We start from the raw sequence: 15,000 nt of genomic DNA, 5'->3' as shown, positions 1-15,000 counted from the left end.
GGAGAGAGAAGAGAAAACAGAGGCCTCATCTGCTGGCGGAAATGCAGTTGAGGTGTCTGTACAGCAGAAACAAGGTGTATCTGAAGCATCGACAAGTTGGGGGTTCGGCGGGGATGGAAGCCGTTCTTCATTTTTTCCTTCTTCTCCTTTGGTTCGAGTTATGGGTGGCTTAGGGTTTGCGCTTTTTCTTGTTCTGTTTGTCTACGCTCTCGGCAAGAAGAGAGCACAAGGAGGAAAGCAATCAGCGCAGGCCTCTTCTTTCTTGCATGCATCTGCTGCACCCACTAGTGCTTCTCTCAGCAAATATTTGCAGCCTCCAATGCACTGGGGTGTTAAAAACGATAAAGCGCAAATTCTACTCGGAACTGCTGCAGGTAACGACTCCGAAGAATGGCGAGCGCATGCAATGGGAGACTCCAGCAACTAATCATATCTGTCCTAAACTCTAACGCCAGCAGCAGCAGCAGCAGCAGCAGTAGCAGCCGCAGCGAAATTAGCAGCACTGGTAGCAGTATCAAGGACGACAGAAGCATCAGCAGAAGCAAATAAGCGAACGCGCTCCTGAGGATTGCAAGAGAAACGCCAGCAGCTGCTCCTGTTGCACTGCAGCAACGATAGCGGCAGCAGCAGCAGCAAAGGGAACAGCAGCAGCAGCAGCAAAGGGAGCAGCAGCAGCAGCAGAAGCAGCAAAGGGAGCAGCAGAAACAATAACGAATGGCAACCGCAGCTGCATCTGTAGTAAGACAAGCAGCAGCAGCAGCAGCAGCAGCAGCAGTGCGACGGCCGCTGCTGCGCCGCTCTGTGGGTTCATATATTTCTTTATATATATTTATGTATATCTCTGTGTAGATATACTGCATAATACACAATGTGTATTATTTGTACTTACGTACTTATATTATTGTTCTTCATTGAAGACTGTGCTCGAAGGGAGAGGCGAAACAAACGCGGAGAGGAAAGAGGCAAGAGAGAGGAACGAAGTGAGGACAATTTGAATTACGCGATTTCCTTGTTGTGGTGTATAGGCAGGTGTTGAGGTGTACGTACACCTCAAATTTCTGCTGGTTCTTGATCTCTCTCTTTCTGTGTGAGCCTGAAGAGCCCTTCAGAGTTTACGTGCGTATGTCATGAACAGCAAAAAAAGGCAACGGAATTATATCTCCCTGTGTATCTCTTCACAAACAATTTGAATTGAACCAATGAACAAATAATATATTAAACCTTTATAACGATTAGTACGTAATAGTGAATGATGGTTTGCGTAGGTAGACAACGAACAAAGAAAACCTTTTCGAAATGTGAGGGAGTGGAAATTGCAAGAAAAAGTATAATATGGTGGTATTAATGCAAAAAGATTGATTAATTAAGATTATGGTTCGTTATTTGTTTGTTTGGGTTTTCGTTTTTTTGAATTTATTTGCTCTTTTAAGCCTATTCAATGACATTGAATTATTCTAGTTTCCTCTGAACGGAAACACTGACACCGAGGCAGAGCCAAATTCAACGCTCAGCTGTACGTACACCCCAACAACAAATTCAAAAATATCGACGCATTCCGGCATTTCACAATTTATTATTTTGTTACTTTTCAAATATTCCGCCCCTCAGATGGCAGGCGAAGATCTGGCTTCCATTGAAGCTGCAAAAAATCGCATTTTATTGAATATTTCAAACAACTTGGAGTTAATTCCTTGCAATTCATCGGATTTTTCAATTTCCTTTAGTTACGTCGTTGCACTCTATTGAACATTTCAAATAACTTTGAGCTAAGTCGTTGCAGTTTATCGAATATTTCAAATATCTTTAAATTAATTCGTTGCAGTCTAGCGAATATTTCAAATAGTGCTTACCCAATTAGCTGCAGTTTTCTGAGTATCTCACGTAACCTCGGGTTAATTGGTTGCACATTATTGAATATTTCAAATAACTCTGTGCTAATTTGTTGCACTTTATTGAATCCTTCAAAGCCTTTAAGTTAAACGCACTGCAATGTTCTAAATGTTTCAGCAAGTTTGAGACATTTAATTGCATTTATTGAATACTACTGCAGCACTGTTGTTGAAGTGAACTTTTTAAATACTTTTGTTGATTTTCCTCGCGCTTCCTGTTTGTTTTTCGTGTTGTTATATTCGCGTAAACAATTTCTGTGTCGGTGAATTAAAGGGTTTTATTGGTTTGTTTAGGGTTCCTAACCCTAAACCCTAAACCCTAAACACTGAAACCCCAAACCCTAAGTTCAGGGCGCACTCTGGGAAAACTCCATTAAGCCGTGAAACGACTGGCAGCACACTGTTAGACGTAATAAACCCTAAACCATAAACCCTAAACCCTAGGCTTGAGCCTACCGCTGAAGCTGGTAGGGTTACGTTAGGGTTTTGCATTCGTCAGCAACACGGCAATTGTTTCGACTGGAAAAGCCTTCATCCTGCTTCTGCTGCTGCTGCTGCTGCTGCTATGGCGGCAGCTCTTGCAATAACAACATCTGTTGCTTCTGCTGCTGCTGCCACTGCTGCTGCTGCTGCTGTTGTTGTTGTTGCATTGGTGTTGTTTGCGTATTTTTATATTTTGCCGTCAAACCCTGTGAATCCTGCGAGTAAGAAGACTTTGAAGTAAGGTTTTTGTTCAATCTTAGAACACCAATTCCATGCAGAAGTCAGCCGGCCGTCTATACAGCTGCCTGCATCGAAGAAATTATCTGCGCCGGACCCATCGAAGGCGTGACGAAAGAAATCTGTTAATATAATCTTTCTGCATTTCATAACACGACACAATTCAATTAATCAATTAATTAATCAACTCATCCATTCATTAATTATTTTAGGCTTGTCTCACTATGTATTTATACTATTAGATCTTTTGCAAGACAACAAACTAATAATTATAATACTACTCAATAAACCAACAAAGACAAGAGAAAAGAATTGATTAATAGACATCACAAGGATCATACTAATATATTTTTATTATTTATTTTCATTATTTATTGAAATTAATTATTATTATATTTATTGTTATAAATACCTCAATCTGTCTACTCCACCAAAGGCATAAGTAAAGTATTTATTAATTGAAGGGTCTGAGTTTAACTCAGGCAGTTTTTCTAAACAAGAGACGACAGGAGACAAAATGCGCGGGACCTGCAATCAAAATAAAATAAAATAAATAAAATAAAATAGTTAAAATTGAATGCGATAATAAATAAATAAGGCAAATTAAACAAACTGAAGTGTACAAATAAGTAAACACAGCAAAACAAATAGACAAGAGAAAATATGTATGTAAAAGCAAATAAAAAATATATGAACAGGTAAAACAAGTAAGATGCAAGCATTAAAAGAGCTAAAGCAGATAAAATAAAAACATAAAAACAAAGAAGAAATAAAACAAATGGTAATTTAAACAAATGAAAAAAGCAAAGCCGCAACAAAGCCTCAAAACACGAAAAAAAGACCAAGACATGCTTCCCTCACCCCAAACCCTAAACCCTAAACCCTAAACCCTAAACCCTAAACCCTAGGTTTACTTGCACATATTTGTCAATGAACATGAGGGCGTTAGGCACGTTGTTATCACCCAAATGAACAACAGAAGAACCAATCCATCCTTGCGTTTGCCTCTGCACCTTCTCCACTATTATGCGAATTGCGCGAGACACCCGAGGAGCATCTTGAACCCTTCACACAAACCCTAAACCCTAAACCCTAAACCCTAAAACCCCTGAACCCTAAACCCTAAACCCTAAACCCTAAAATCCTAAAACCCCTGAACCCTAAAAGCTAGACCCTAAACTCCAAACCCTAACTAAGCTCTAATAAACCCTAAACCCTACTAAACCCTAAACCCTACTAAACCCTAAACTTTACCTGTTGAGGCCTTGCCCTGTGTCTCGAAGCCTGTAGGTGTTGTTTGATTGCAGCAAATCTGCTTCTGCTAGAGACCAGAGAAGAAATATCTCTGAAAGAATTTCATTCCAAAGGGTTAAAGATTGCAAGACGTATAAATATTGTCGGCTGCAGCAGCAAACGCAACAAATCAGGTGTACGTACACCTCAATGCATGCACGCATGCATGCATATGCAAACTAAGTGATTGATTGTTAATAACAACACAACAAGCAATAATAATAATTAATAATAAATAAATAAAATAAATGTATTGATGATGTTATTATGACGAGAAGAGGCCGCTATAAACAAAACCAACGAATAATGCTGTTAGACAAACAGCACCAACTAGCAAAATAAAACAAAATAAAATTAAATAAATAATAAGAATAAACAATAAAAAAACATTACATTTGTAATAATAATAACTATTATTATTATTATATTACTTTTATTATTATATTAATAATAATAATATTATTATTATTATCATTATTATTTTATTATATTATTATCATCACTATTGTATGCCCAATAAAAAAGAATTAGAAAAAACAAAACAAGAATTAACAGACAAAACAGCAATATTAATAATAATGTTAATATTAATAATAATATTAATAATAATATTAATAAATAATACCGTTAACAACAATAAAAATAAATAATAAAAAACAAACGATAAAGATAAAGACAAGCAGAAAGAAAAACAAAGAAAGCATACAAACACCCTCAGCAACATTACCACCATCCTTAATATCAATAAACAAAGCAAATAATATAAAGTAAATTATATTTATTAAGTATTTAAAAGAAATAAAATATAAAATAAATAATATTTATTAGATAATTAAAAGAAAGATAAAATAATATATAAAATAACTAAAAGAAACATAATAAAATAGACTATATATATTTATTAACTAATTAAAAGAAATATAATAAAAAATATTATATATATTTATTAACTAATTAAAAGAAATATAATAAAATATTAAATATATTTATTATATAATTTAATATACCTGTGAGAATGTGCAAGCCTCGCTCCGTTTGCCCCGTAACAAATTGCAAGCGAGAATTCGTCTTCAGCTTCATCAGGCCTGAAGTTCTGCTGTAAGTACCTGCATAAAATAAATAAAATAAAATAAATTAAATTAAATTAATTAATTAAATTAATTAATTGTTTATCATATTTTATTTGGTCATTTAAGCATATTTATTGCATGCACTTGGAGCGCCAACGGCAGCAGAAATATCAGCAGCACCAACAACAGCAGCATCTATAGCAGCAGCAGCATCTATAGCAACAGCAGCAGCATCTGTAGCAGAAACAGCAGCAGCAGCATCTGTAGCAGAAACAGCAGCAGCAGCATCTGTAGCAGCAACAGCACCAGCATCGGTAGCAGCAGCAGCAACAGCACCAACATCTAGCAGCAGCAGCAGAAGCATCTGTAGCAGCAGCAGCACCAGCAGCAGCAGCAGGAGTGCATTGCTGACTGTATCATTTGCTGGCAGGGTTTTTGATTATATCGTAGAAATGTATTTCTGTCGCCCAAAGAATATAAACATTGCTGCACTTCTTCAGCAGACAAAACATCAGAGGGCCCTTCGAAGGTCTCTCCTTGAGATCCCTTCGCAAACAAATTAAACCCTGAAGCAGCAGCAGCAGCAGCAGCAGCAGCAGCAGCAGAAGGAGCGGGAAGCTCAGAATAAATGCAGCAGGAGATGCAGAGCATATTAAAGTGCAGCACAAACACAAACGCAAAAAACATAAAAACAGCTACGGCAGCAGCAAGAAGAGCGGCAGCAGCAGCAGCAGCAACGCCCAAGCAACAGCAAAACAGGAACAGCAACAAGCAGCAGCAACATCACACTGAATCGAGGCCTTCATATCCCCAACACCTCACCAACCCCTAAACCCTAAACCCTAAACCCTAAACCCTTACTAAGTCCGAAGAGAGCCTTTTGTTTGGGGGTTTGGCTGGAAGCATATTTACGAGTTAAGGCTTTGACTGCTGCTTCTTTTTCTCTTATCTCTCTGTCTATTTGCGCTCGCGACTTGTTCTCCGGCATTATCTCTGACAAACCACAAACCCTAAACACTAAACCCTAAACCCTAAACCCTAGACCCCGAACTCGACGAAAACCCCCACAGAAGCAGAAACCTCTGAAGGAAATAATAACAGGGTTTAACAATCAGCAGCAGCTACAGCGGGTTTAGGGTTTGAAGCACGCTCTGAAAGCATAGGGCTCCTGAAGGCTAGGGTTTAGGGTTTGAGGGTTTAGGGTTTACCTCGCGTTGCAATCTTAACGAGCGGATCCTTCAGCAGCGCCAAGCCGTTCTTCTTTGAAGCCAAAAGCGAATAAACCGTGTGTACTGCAAACAACCCCTAAACCCTAAACCCTAAACCCTAAACCCTAAACCCTAAAAGGCTCCGCATTTCCCCATCCCAGTGCAAGCAAGGCCTTCTAGGTGTCTGCATATTTAGGGTTTAAACCCTCAGGCTTAGGGTTTAGGGTTTAAACAAAACGTAGGGCGAAAATGTAGAGCGAGGGTTTAGGGTTTAGGGTTTACAGCGATGCGTCAGCCGTAGGATTAGGGTTAAGGGATATACATTAAAGGTAAAGGCTACGATCAATCAGCATTGATACAAAGGGTTTAGGGTTTGCAACTAGGGTTTAGGGTTTAGGGTTTATCCTTTTCGATGATCTCATTGTAGGGTTTAAAGTTGCCCTAGGGCGCATTGCCACCCACTGCGAAGTAACTGAGCTTAGGGTTTAGGGTTTAGGGTTTAGGGTTTGGGGGTGATAATTACCTGGTGTAACGAGTTGAAACTGCAGCAATTGCTGTATTTCCGGCTTATTACTATCCATCAAGAAGTAAATAAGCTTGCCGTATGCTGATCTCAGTCTTTCAGGGTTTAATATTTTATACCGCCTACCAATCTCAAACACTGAGCAATAAAATAAACTCTGCTCTGAAAAAGAAAGCTGATGAAGAAGCCGTTCGCCTGCCTCTGCAGCATTTATCAAAACAACAAACAAATACATACAAACAAATATAAACAAATAATCATTTCATAAGACCTCCGAAAACCCTAAACCCTAAAACCCTAAATATAAACAAATAATCATTTCATAAGACCTTCCAAACCCTAAACCCTAAACCCTAAAACCCTAAATATAAACAAATATTCATTTCATAAGAGCTTCGCCTGCGCTTGCTGTATTCTACTAATCTGTTTTAGTCTATTTACAAGGGTTTAGGGTTTAGGGTTTATGCACATACACAACGAACGCGCAAGCAGCAGCAGCAGCAGCTACACCAACAGCAGCAGCAGCAACATCAGCAGCAACAGCAGCAGCAGCAGCAACAGCAGCAGCAGCAGCAACATCAGCAGCAGCAGGAAGAAGCAGCTAACCGAAGTCGTTAGCAATGAGGAGCCCAACCAATACAGCGCAGAGATGTCGAATTTCTTTAACTATTTTTCGTGCTTTGTTTGTGCAGAGAACATCAATTTTGTCTACATATTCTGAGACCTCCAAGGCCCCTTCTAATAAACGCAAAAACCTTCTCTCTAAACCACAAACCACAAACCACAAACCACAAACCCTAATATATATACCCTATAACTGATGCCCTCACTCCGACAACTGAAACCCTAAACCCTAAACCCTTTACCCTAAAACAGAAACCCTAGCTCTTATACGCAAATATCACGCAAATAGCTCCGCCCTAGAATACACAAAAACCCCGAGCTTGTTACTAAACCCTAGCATTCCTATACCCTAAACCCTAAACCCTAAACCCTAAACCCTAAGATGGAAATCCAGGGGAAATGCCGAGATAGACCTCAAAACGAGAAAAAAGGAACAGAAACCACACAATAACCCCACAAGGGTTTAGGGTTTGAGAGGGTCTAGGGTTTAGGGTTTAGGGTTTTCGTACCTTCATAAGTGAGTCGGAGAGGAACAAACTTTGCAATGTTAATAAGCTGTTCAGGAGTTATGTCTTCATCGCTCGCTTCTTTTGCTGCTGCTGCAGCAGCAGCAGCAGCAGCTGCTGCTGCTGCTGTTTCTGCGTCGGTCTCGACAGTATCTGCTGCTGCTTGTTCAGCTGCAACCTGCAGCACCAAACAGCAGCAGCAAACGAAAAGGGTTTAGGGTTTGGACGAGCGCAGAAATCAATGAGGCCGATGCACAGACTCCTCACCCTAAACCCTAAACCCCAAACCCTAAACCCTAAACCCTAAACCCTCGTTACCTGTTCAACTCTCGCCGCAACGTCAGGGGCAGTCTCTGCGAGAAGATCCTCCAGCTTCCTTCCTTCAATAAGCCCATTTACAACTACAAATAAATAAACACAACACACAACAAATGCTGCTGCTGCTGCTGTTGCTGCTGGTGCTGCTGCTGCTGCTGCTGCTGCTGCTGCTGGTGCTGCAGGTCTGACTCGTTTGAGCTGCTGCGGCTGTGCGGTGTATGTAGAAAGTAGAAGCTTTCAAGCCAAACCACATAAATTCAGCAGCAGCAGCAGCAGCTGCTGCTGCTGCTGCAACTAGAACAGCAGCAACAGCTGCAAAGGACCGATGCAGCAGCAACAACGGCAGCAAGACAACCACATCGACAGCAGCAGCAGCGGCAACAGCAGCAACAAACCCAGCAGCATCAGCAGTAGCAGCAGGCTCAGAAGCATCTGCACCAGCAGCAGCAACAGCTGCAGCAGCAACAGCAGCAGCAGCATGATGCACGCACCAGTAAGCATTTGTCTCTGAGACAGATTGCTGAGAGTAGCAATTTGCTTCTCCTCTAAGTTATTGAGTGCTGCTGCAGATACACCTGAAGCTGTAACTGCTTCTGCTGCTTCATCTTCAATAGACACGCGTTTCTGTAGAGCTGCTGCTGCTGCTTCTACACTGCCAGTCAATACCATTCCAAGGGTCCTGCTGCTGCTGCTGCTGCTGCTGTTTCTGTTGCTGCTGCTGTTGCTGTTGCTGCTGTGCGACCTGCTGCTGCTGCTGCTGCTGTCCGGGCTTCTGCCCGACCCAGAAACAGCAGAGCCGAGAGACCCTTCCGAACTGCTGTCGCTGTCATCCATCGTTGCTGCTGCTGCTGTTTGTTGCTGCTGCTGCTGCTGTTTGCTGCTATTGCTGCAGGTGCTGCTGTTGCTGCAGCCGCAGCAAATAGCGCTGTACGCACAGTTGGTGCGAGGAGCTCCTCCCTCCTTCGCTGGATGCCACGTGTATTGCTGCTGCTGCTGCTGCTGCTGTTGCAGCTGCTGCTGCTGCTTCTGCTGCTGCCAATGCTGCGGAGGATTCTGTTGCTGCTGCAGCTGTTCGTGAGGGGCCTGAGGAACCCAAGAGTGGAGGTGGAGTTCTAAACAAACAAGAGAGGGTGAATCTGCACTGCGAGGTTTGTTGCTGCTGCTGCTGCTGCAGCTGCTGCTGCTGCTGCTGCTGCTGCTGCTGTCGGCTAAGCACTGCAGCACTACACACTAGTTACTTGCAGAAACTCAGAAAATCAAGAAAAACATTTCAAGATCGAGGAGATGCCAGGACACCTTAAGCAGCAGCAACATCTGCTGCTCTTGCTGCTGCTGCAGCAGCTGCTGCAGCTGCTGCCGCAGCAGCAGCAGCTGCTGCTGCAGCTGCGTCTTTGTTGCTGCTTCGGTTTGCGGTTTGAGCTGGGGGGTTCTGCTGAAGAGAATAAAGTGTTTGTTTAATTTTGGTGTTACTTCTTAAATTCTTTTATTCCTTTTACCTTAGTTGTTCTCTTTTTTCGGGTGTACAGACAGCTGCGCCCGTGGGGCTGGCGGTTGGCTGAGGTGTATATTGAACGAGTAAGAGGGAGAGGTTGAAGTAATGCATTATTATTTATTATTTATTTTTTAATCCTTCGGACTCTTCATACACGCTGTCTTACTCTGAGAACTGCACAATGAAGCCTCCTTCCTTCGCTTTTACTAGTGAGTGCTTGAGGTGTATATACACCTCAAGGAGGTGTACATACACCTCGAGGTGTATATACCCCTTGGGGCATATGTACAACTTGGGGTGTATATACACCTCGAGGTGTACATACACCTGAAGGAAGCCTGCGGTGTACATACCCCTCGGGATGTATGCATGTACACCTTGAGGTGTATGTACTCCTCGGGGTTTATGTATGTACACCCTCAGGTGTATATACACCTTAAGGTGTATATCTACACCTCCTTGAGTGTATGTACACCGCAGACTTCTTTCAGGCGTCGCCTTAGCTTCCGCTCTCTGATGCTCTCTTGTTTCGTCTGCGCCTCGCCTCAGCCCAGTTGCTGCAGTTGTTGTTGCTGCTGCTGCAGTTGCTGCTGGAGGTATTATTATTATTATTATTATTATTATTATTATTGCTGCTGCTGCTGCTTGTGCTGCAGGCCCTCCTAGAGGATTCTTTCTGCGTCGGCGCCGCACGAAAGATCGGGAGCTGCGAGGGAACAGCAAACAGCAGCAACCAAGCGCAGCAGCAACAGCAGCAGCACCAGTAGCAGCAGCAGCAATACCAGCAGCAGCAACAGCAAGAGCAGTCGGACGGGTTGAACAAAGAGCAGTCATTGGGGTACCCGTCACTTCTCTACACGGTTGCTTCCCCCAGCCTTGCGCGCCGAGCAGCAGCAGCAGCAGCAACAGAAGCAGCAGCAACAGAAGCAGCAGCAACAGCAGCATCATCAGCAGAGTTCCAGGAAGCCACCTTCTCGAGAGAGAAACAACTGCAGGGTCTGTGACTTCAGGAGACGGCGGGAGCTTCCTTGCTGCAGCAGAATCAGCAGCAGCAGCAGCAGCAGCAACGAAAACAGCAGCAGCACAGACTGCAGCAGCAGTAGATGCTGCAGTAACAGCACTTGGAGCTCTTTTAAAAGAGCAGCTTCAGCGGGGTTTCGTTGCAGCAAAGCGGGTGTTATTCCCCTCGCAGTTGCATGGGTGTATGCTGCTGCTGCTGCTGCTGCAGTTGCTAGGGCTTGCATTTCTGCTGCAGCAGCGACACGAGCTGCAGCAACAGCGGGAAGAGCTTCAGCAGCAGCGGGAGGCGTTGCAGCAGCACGCGGTGTACGGGCACCTGCTCCTACAGCAGCAGCAGCAACAGGAGCAGCAGCTGCTGCTGCAGCAGCTGCAGCAGCTGCAGCAGGAGCAGCAGCTGCAGCTGCTGCAGGAGCAGCAGGAGCAGGAACAGCAGCAGGAGCAGGAGCAGCAACAGCAGAAGGAGCAGCAACAGCAGAAGGAGCAGCAACAGCAGAAGGAGCAGCAACAGCAGAAGGAGCAGCAACAACAGCAGAAGGAGCAGCAGCAGCAGCAGCAGCAGCAGCAGGTTGTAGAAGGGGGCAGCTGCAGCTGCAGGCCTTGTGCGCGAGTGCATTCGTCTGGAGATTTAATAGACATCGCTGATCGATATAAATACAGCGAAGAGGTGGTTGAATTAACTGTCTCTCACCTTCTGAGGTGTATCGGCAGCTCTGCTGCTGCAGTAAATAGAGCTTCTTTAAAAGATAAAGCGGAGGCTAAACTCAATGACATAGGTGCAGAAGAATAAGAACTCTAAACCCTTAACCCTCCCCTAGGGTTTAGGGTTTAGGGTTTAGGGTTTACTGTCGCGCATAGCGGAAACCGCTGCGGACAGAAAGAACCCCGCTAAACCCTAAACCCTAAACCCTAAAATTAGGGTTTAGGGTTTAGGGTTTAGAATTTACGGGGTGTCTTTAGTTTATTTCTGGTTTTAATTGAATATATTTGAACGACTTTGTTGTCTATATAAATATTTATTTCTTTATCTTTATATACAGACACCCGCTAATGCATGCATATTCGGGTGTATCTGCAGCACATTACCGTCAGCAGGGGTGTAGAGGTTTTTTATTAGAAGCATTATTTTTATTTATTATTATTTCTATTTATTATTTTATTTATTCATTATTATTTATCTATTTATTAGTATTTATTTGTTATTTATTTATTAATTATTATTACTTATTTTTCTTTGCTGTATTATAAGGCAGGGCAATAACGCAGAGTTTTATTAGACAACAAAAAATAAATATATTTGTTGCATATAATAATAATAACAGTAATAATAATAATAATAAATAAATAATAATGCACTTATTATATTAAAGACAGCATTATTATTATTAATAGAAGAATTATTTATATTATTTAATTTAATTTGTTTGTCTGCACAGAGGCTGCTTGTCTTTCATTTCGTTTTCCTCTTCTTGTACAGCCAGCAGCATAATAATAATAATTAACAATAATAATAATTAACAATAATAATAATAATAAGAATAATAATAATAATGACTAGTAATAGCACTAAGATTTATTATTATATTTATTATTATTACAGTAGATAATTTTTTCAGTCAGTCGGATTAGTACTTAGCAATAATAATAATAGAAATAAATATTATAATAATGATAATTATAAATGCATCTCTCTTCAGTAACAGTTAGAGGTAGTAGCGGCATGTGTATTGAATGAATATATATATGTATATATAATATGTATATAGTATATATATATTTATGTAATATATACATGTATATATATATATATATATTACAAGGTATATACGCATTTTATTACTATTTCTTCAGCTGCAAACATTGTCATAGTAATAATAATAATAGTAATAATAATACTAGTAATAATAATAATGCATATTTGTTGTAACATATTTTTATTGCTTGTTTGCCTATCTAAATGTTTTTAAATGGCGACATATCTTCATTTGCTTGGTTGTATTATACGTACATACGCACTACATTATATTTATATTATATAATATATGCATGCAGATATATTAATCAAAATAGGAATATATATATATATATATATATATATATATATAACTTACGTTTGTGCGACGTAATACAAATCCCCAATGAACGCCGCCAAACATATTCAAATAAATATATGAGTGTAATAACGGGTGGAGAAGAAGGACAAAGAAAAAAATATAAATAGATAGAAAAGTAGAGAGGCAAAAACAGCAATGAATAGCGATAAGCTAAACAAAGAAAATAAGTTTGAAGGCTCCCTAATAACCTATTTGTCTGGGTGCAAACTTGGCCGTAAAATAAGAAGAAATAAACGGAAAAAACAAATTTAAATGAATAGTATTAAAATATAAATTAAGAAGTGCGCAGCTTAGCTGCAAAAAACTCGCAAAGAAGAAAGATAGGCTAATAGGTTGGGGTAGATAGAGAGCAAGAGAGATTCTGCTCTGTATGAAGATATTGTCTTTAAATAGACTTTAAATTATATTTATTTTGATTTTAAATTTGTTTTTAAATTTATTTTCGTGAATTTTCCCTCAAATACCTCTCCCCGTTTGTCTACGGGGCTTCTATTCTTCTTGTAGTTCTTCAGACCCTTCTTTCTTACCCTGCGTATACTCTGTTCTGTCTGCAACTTGTACAACACTTTACATTAATAAAAATACTTCTTCTATGTTTAAATTCTTGTTTTTTATTTAAAATTTCCTTTGAATTCCCTGTCTTTCTGCTGGGGGTGTGAGGGCTGCCTTTCTGTTTTGCAGCAGCCGCCATCAGTGCAACTAGCATTGAGGTGTCTGAGGTGGAAAGCAGATTAAATAGGGTATTTCTAGGGTCTTCTGTTGATGAGATATATTGTCTTTTGTTAAATAAAGTTATTAAGAATATATTAATCGAAAAAAATAGACAAATTACTCATTAATTCAACACAGAAACCTAATCTTTCCGATTGCCCATCGTATGCTGCAGGCAGCCCCCTGCATATGGGCTCTGTATGCAGTAGATTACTGAGACAGTAAAGCATCAATAAACAATAATTTTGCACGAAATCTATACTTTTTCATTATTTTCTTCTTTCTTCCTTCGTATTATCCTTCAAATAGACCCCTTGAAGTCGTAGACACCTGAGTTTTTCTTTTTTCTATTCATCATGACGCAGCTTTCCGCAACCCAGCGTGCAGAGGTATGCCCCACGCATCTTTCTTCTCTCTTTTGTCGTTTTCTTTTGGAAATTTATGAATTCTAATTCTAAATTAATTATAAATAGGCTTTAAACCCCTTTTCTCCTCGCTTCTTCAGCCCCCAGATGATGAGTTTCTCTCCACTGCCTCTATTGCTGTCGCCTTAGCTAAGGTCTTAGGGATATTATAAGAGAGAAAGAAAGCGCGAAAAATATTCTTTTTATATTTTTTTGTATTTTTCTGCACTTTTCACAGACAGTTCTGGCGCCTCTGCGCCTCTCTAAGGAGAAGATGGAGGAGCTGCGTACTGCATTTAAAGATGAGCTGTTGCGGGTAATAAATACTAACAAACAAAACAAGAAAAAAAACAAAAAAATTAGGATTTCTTCTCAATGTTATTACTTCTAAATAGTGCTTTACAGAGCCCCTATAAACGTCTTGCTCGTTTTTCTTCGTATGTTGTGCATATCGATATATATATAGAATATATATATATATATATAAACGGCAATATATATACATACATACATATATATATATATATATTCAGTCTTTCTAATTTATATATTCTTATTGTTCCCTGCTTTCCTCTCTGTATATTCACATGTATATATACATATTTATGCATATATTTATACATAGGCATATGTATATGTATGCATTTAAATATATATATATATAATATATATATATATATGTTTATGTTCAGGGTTTGGAGATGCATAAGAAGCACGGTTTGAAGTGGGTACCGGAAGAATGCTCTCTAAGGATGTTAGACTCATGTGTATCGCAAATACCGACAGGCGATGAGGTAGGAGTTTTCTATGCTTTAGATTTCGGAGGGACGAATGTAAGAGCTGTACGATGTGAATTAGTAGGCGGGGGCAAGATTGTTTCGCAACAATCTCTTAAAAAGTAAGTTCTTTTATGCTCTTTTCGTTTATCTTTTGTCCATTATAGTTTATATTTTATTAGTTTTGTTATTTTACTCAACTGTCTATTTAAAAGTAAGTTCTTTTATGCTCTTTTAGTTTATCTTTTATCCATTATAGTTTATATTTTAATAGTTTTGTTATTTTACTCAACTGTCTATTTAAAAGTAAGTTCTTTTATGCTCTTTTAGTTTAT

The 15,000-nt window shown here is 40.1% G+C and overlaps 4 protein-coding genes across 4 annotated transcripts in view; 3 read left to right on the top strand and 1 right to left on the bottom strand.

The window, feature by feature from the left end:
* EAH_00043740 (hypothetical protein, conserved) overlaps positions 1-427 on the top strand; it is a gene marked incomplete at both ends in the record, with an annotated part of 4,477 nt that extends 4,050 nt beyond the window's left edge. The window contains one exon of the mRNA XM_013391690.1: positions 1-427. This exon is cut by the window's left edge and continues 82 nt beyond it. Coding sequence (XP_013247144.1) covers positions 1-427 — 427 coding nt within the window.
* A 1,809-nt stretch (positions 428-2,236) lies between these two features.
* On the bottom strand, positions 2,237-8,820 carry EAH_00043730 (hypothetical protein, conserved; the record flags this gene model as incomplete). The annotated part of the gene is made up of 13 exons (XM_013391689.1): positions 2,237-2,289; positions 2,578-2,627; positions 3,022-3,137; positions 3,524-3,674; positions 4,910-5,008; positions 5,385-5,538; positions 5,834-5,965; positions 6,181-6,264; positions 6,704-6,841; positions 7,310-7,465; positions 7,837-8,011; positions 8,152-8,234; positions 8,643-8,820. The coding sequence occupies 13 exons, from the start codon at positions 8,818-8,820 to the stop codon at positions 2,237-2,239; spliced, it is 1,569 nt and encodes a 522-aa protein (XP_013247143.1).
* Positions 8,821-9,824: 1,004 nt separating this feature from the next.
* EAH_00043720 (hypothetical protein, conserved) lies at positions 9,825-11,450 on the top strand (the record flags this gene model as incomplete). Its single annotated transcript, XM_013391688.1, has 2 exons — positions 9,825-9,852; positions 10,300-11,450. The coding sequence occupies 2 exons, from the start codon at positions 9,825-9,827 to the stop codon at positions 11,448-11,450; spliced, it is 1,179 nt and encodes a 392-aa protein (XP_013247142.1).
* A 2,391-nt stretch (positions 11,451-13,841) lies between these two features.
* Positions 13,842-14,787, top strand: EAH_00043710 (hypothetical protein; the record flags this gene model as incomplete). The annotated part of the gene is made up of 3 exons (XM_013391687.1): positions 13,842-13,874; positions 14,128-14,205; positions 14,582-14,787. Coding segments are annotated over 3 exons (317 nt in total), but the record flags the coding sequence as incomplete, so codon positions are not given.
* Between the last annotated feature and the right edge of the window lie 213 nt (positions 14,788-15,000).

This window comes from Eimeria acervulina, genomic scaffold, assembly GCF_000499425.1.
Source record: "Eimeria acervulina Houghton genomic scaffold, Eah_scaff590, whole genome shotgun sequence".
In the NCBI taxonomy this organism is placed as follows: Eukaryota; Apicomplexa; class Conoidasida; order Eucoccidiorida; family Eimeriidae; genus Eimeria; species Eimeria acervulina.
This window is presented reverse-complemented; position numbering and strand designations above follow the sequence as displayed.